The 4,401-nt window shown below is 55.0% G+C and overlaps 1 protein-coding gene across 2 annotated transcripts in view; it reads left to right on the plus strand.

The window, feature by feature from the left end:
* Positions 1–6: 6 nt before the first annotated feature.
* ZCCHC24 (zinc finger CCHC-type containing 24) overlaps positions 7–4,401 on the plus strand; it is a 60,644-nt gene continuing 56,249 nt past the window's right edge. For both annotated transcript variants that reach the window (XM_006915480.3, XM_015592290.2), the window contains exon 1: positions 7–308. In XM_006915480.3, the coding sequence (XP_006915542.1) occupies positions 63–308 (246 nt within the window). In that variant the 5' untranslated portion in view covers positions 7–62. The remainder of the gene's footprint in view (positions 309–4,401) is intronic.

Here is a 4,401-nt window from a genome sequence, read left to right on the forward strand (position 1 = left end):
CCTCCGCTGGAGGGGGGGACGCGAGCGGGCTGCCGGGGAGGGACCGGCACCGCCGCCGCAAAATGAGCCTGCTGTCGGCCATCGACACGAGCGCCGCCTCGGTGTACCAGCCAGCCCAGCTTCTCAACTGGGTCTACCTGTCGCTGCAGGACACGCACCAGGCGAGCGCCTTCGATGCCTTCCGGCCTGAGCCTCCCGCCGGCGCTGCGCCTCCAGAGCTCGCCTTCGGCAAGGGCCGCCCGGAGCAGCTGGGCTCGCCCCTGCACTCCAGCTATCTCAACAGCTTCTTCCAGCTGCAGCGCGGAGAGGTGGGTGCCCCCGCGCGCCCCCACCCTCCGTCGACCGCGCTGGGCCTTTTCCTATCTATCCCACTCTTCCTGGCCTGGCCCAGCTCCGTATTGCCCTGCCCTGCTTGGCTTGGCTTCCCTCTACTCTGCCAAACTCGCCGCCCGAAGTCCCCGGGGCGCCGGGAGCGCGTCACCTCCCGGCAGAGCCCAGCCGGGAGCAGCTCAGGCGCGGGCGGGGCCCTCCTGCCCCCTCTCCCAGCCTGGGGCGTCCCGCTCCAAGGGGATTGGGGGGCCCGGCTGGGCCCGGGCTCTGATTCTCTCTACACAGCCCGGGAGCAGCCAGGATAGGGAGCCCCTTCCAAGTGTCTTTCCCACTCTCAAACCCATCCCCCTCTTGGCTCCCATTTGCCGGGACCCACAGTGCAGATTCTACCCGGAGCTCCTCTGGAGGGCCCTAAAATATTTTCTCCTCCGACCTCGGTGGTTTCCGACCCGAAGGGCATCCTAGAGAGCTGTGACGTCCAGAGGGCTTTTCCTGCTGTTCGCACGCAGGGACCCCCAGATACATCCTCCAGCTGCTCGCCCTCCCCTAGCCACATAGGAAGTGGTTTTTGAGGGCTTGACCCCACAGACTGCGCTGTCCCCCGCCCTCCTAGCCTGGAAGGAAATGAAAGGGAAATCCTCTTGAGCTCTTGCGAGGGGGGCTAGTAGGGAGAGAGGTTCCAGCTGCTCAGTGCCTTCTCCAGAAACCTGGGCCGGCTGCTTGCAAAGTCTGCTGTTGGGTAGATTCAGTTACAAAGTGGAAGGGCAGTGCATCTTCCCCAGCTAGATAAACACACAGGTTGCCAGGACCTCCCAGCCCCTTTCGAGGGGTCTTCATAGCCTTCCTAGATACCACTGCTTTCTCCCTTCAGCTGGACTCCTCCTCTCCCCTACTCCCACTTACTCCTGCCTCATTTGTGAGAGGCACACACCCTTCTGTGGCCTTCACTCACTCCCCTCTGGCAGCTCTCTGCAAAAGTTCAGGGGGAAGGGGTGGGGGAGAGGACACACATGAGGGTCATTTTCCTTCTAGACCTGGGCCATCAGTTAGTTTTAGGAGAGTCACAGGTTTGGGGGAAAGGCTTGTGTAGAAGGTGAAGGGGGAGACAGAGGGTTGCCTTTTCTGGCCCCATCATGTGTTCAACTGCCGTTATTGGAGAGACACAGACATATGAAATGCTGGCCTCAGGATTAGAGGTGGGCCAACACTAGGCGAGCAGAAGGACTGGTTGACCTGTGTTGATCTGGTTAGGCATAGTTGAAGGAGAGGCGTGTGGAGAGGCAGCCTTTGGTGCCAGGCGAAAGAATTTGTATGCCAAAGCTCTTTGTAAACTGTAAAGCACTCTCTCCACATGAGGAATTGTTTTTGGCTGGGAATTTTTCTTTCTTGTAAGAGACTTTGCTGCCTCTTCAGGGAACTGGCTTTACCAGTGACTTTGGGGGACAGTTTGTGGGGTGTTGCTTCAGCGCACAGTCTTTTCGGTTGTTTGTTCTCTTACCAAACATTTGTTGAGCTCCGTGTGGGCCCCTGGAAATTCAGGCACTGGCTCGTGGGGGCCCAGATTAGAAGACAGACAGGACGCTACAGTGTGAATGGAGGGTGATTTCATTGGGGTCCTGTGGAAGCCTTAAGGGAGGAGGGTGACTGTGAACCACAGGTCATGCGGGGGTCTCTAATCAGTTCCTACTAGCCTCCCTCTGCCCCCAACCTATGGTGGCCTTGTTCCCAACAAGTGGGTCTCTGCTAAGAGGGCCTCAGAATCCCCTGTGGGAGGAGAAAATCGTGCCTTGTCTTGGAAATTTCCAGCATCCAGTATTCCAGCTGAGTCTCAGTGAAACTGCTTCCTGTCTCTTCACTTTTGCTTGCCTTAGTTTCTCCATGAAGAGGCACATTCCTTTACTGCAGCCACTGTAGAAGGAGCTGATCAAGGTTATCTACAGCAATGGTGGAAAAAAGTCTCTCATAATCTGACTTTGGGGGAATGCCCTGTCTCTGGGCCTCTGTTTACCTGTCTGTTAAATGTAGTCTCTACTCTCCCTGAGGGTGATGTGCATGGGATTTGAGAGCTGTACAAACAGGAGAGGATGTGTCTACAGACAGGCTGGGTTAGGGGAGGTAATGGACTTCTCCTGTGCTCCCAGGCCAGTGGCTTCCTTGGAGGGGTTGGAAGGCTGTGCCTGCTGACTTCTGGAAGGCTCTCTTGGCTTCAGGCTCACTCACTCTCACCCCCTACCCCACCCACTTCTCCTCTTAAACCCTTTTAGAGCCCCAGCTGTGCTCCTGGGGACAGGCCTTTCATGCATCTAGGACTTAGCCAGTGACCTAATGTGGCTTCCAAATAGCAACTGGCTGAAAAGGCAAGAAAAAAATACCCCTTACCTGAATGCCACCAAGGGGCTGTTTGGAACGGAAGCAAGTCGTGTGTGGGCCAGAGGAGACTCTACGAAGGGACCCAGGGACTCAGGCATGTCGCCATTCTGTGCAAGGCCTGGCAGCCCCGGTGGCAGTGCCTGCGGATGTGACTTGCATGCTGACCGCTGACCGCGGCCTGTCTGCACCAGTCCCTGTGCCAAGAGCCCACCCCCTCCCGCACCAACCCCAGGCTGCTCCCACCACAATAGCAAAACACCATGAATGCAGCTGGGATTTGGGCGAGGGGGCGGTATTGAGGACATGGGGGCACAGAAGCCCATTGTGCCAGTGGAACCTCAGCTCTCAAGCTGAAGATAAGCCAAGAGTTCTGAGTTGAACACTGCTCCTGGAAGCAGAGAGAGGGAGGGAGGGAGGGAGAGAGAGAGAGAGAGAGAGAGAGATGGCAGAGTTCATGTGCAAGTGCAGGAGCAAGCATCAGGAGGTGACTTGGATGCTTGTGGGGGCTCTCAGCTTCTCAGATTGTGGTACAGGTGCCAGGCTAAAGCAGGCACAGGTACTCTGTGCCGTTTTTTTTTTAAAGACCTCTGGGCCTAGAAACTGGACCTTGTGAACCCTGTTTCAACCCCTGATCTGTGGCAACAACAATATGTCTTTGGAGAGAGACTCCTGAGGCTCTTGGCTGAGTACCATCTGTCTCTCCAGGTACTCAAGGAAGGCAGCCCTTAGAGGGAATTGGGGTTGGGACGCATGGGGTCTTCCCTGCCAAGTTTGTTTAGAATTTAGATTCACAGCAGTATGTGTACCGTGGGACTCCTCTTCCAGAAAAGTGGAGTTACCACCTTGTTGAGCATTAGCTCTTGCGCCCCTCAGAAGGATGCTCAGAACCCCTCCTCAAGGGGACATGTGGCTGTCTCACACCAGGTCAGATGCTCAGGGCAGCCATTTTCTTTCCCTCTTCCTCAAGGGACAGACGTGGCTCAAAGATGTGGCCTTACAGTCAAGTGATGCTTTGTGGGGGTTGAGAGAAGGGCTTTAGGGTCAAATGCATTTGGAAAGCATAGAATAGTATCCTTCCTTTGGAGACACACAATGCCCTCTAGCACAGTAAAGGCTCTGAGAAGTCTCACAGCACAAAACCTGTAACCTTTCTTAACCCAACGTTTTCCATACCTATTTGACCAAAGCACATTTTTGGCACAGAACATTTGCCAGTGTACTTCTAAACATCTCCAGCCCAGGGAATACTCCACTGAAACAGACCTCTCCCTTATTGGGTTGTTTCAACCCTTAGGAGGCTGTTCCTGAAACTGTGAACCCAGGCGCCCTCCCCAGGTCCTAGCACTGTCTTTTGCCACACTGAAGATCCCCTCTTCTTTATCACTTTGGTTCGCCCATGGAGATTTGAGAACAGCAGCAAAGGTGTCACAAGGCTTAACAGACAAGCCTTCAGCAATTCTGCATTAGAACCCCTTGAGGAGTGACTGTGGGATCCTGCTTTTAAAAGGCCCCAAGTCTTGAGAGTCTTTAAGACTGAAGGTTTTGATGTGTCACCTATGCCCTTCACAGGTATAGAAGAGCCATGAGACCACCTCACCAGTGTGGATGTATAGGACAATGCCACATACCTGTATGAGAATGGGAGTTTACCTCACTGGGGCTAAGATTGAGCTTCAAAAGCTGAAATTTGTTCCCAGCAGC

Source organism: Pteropus alecto, unplaced genomic scaffold, assembly GCF_000325575.1.
Source record: "Pteropus alecto unplaced genomic scaffold, ASM32557v1 scaffold155, whole genome shotgun sequence".
Taxonomy (NCBI): domain Eukaryota; kingdom Metazoa; phylum Chordata; class Mammalia; order Chiroptera; family Pteropodidae; genus Pteropus; species Pteropus alecto.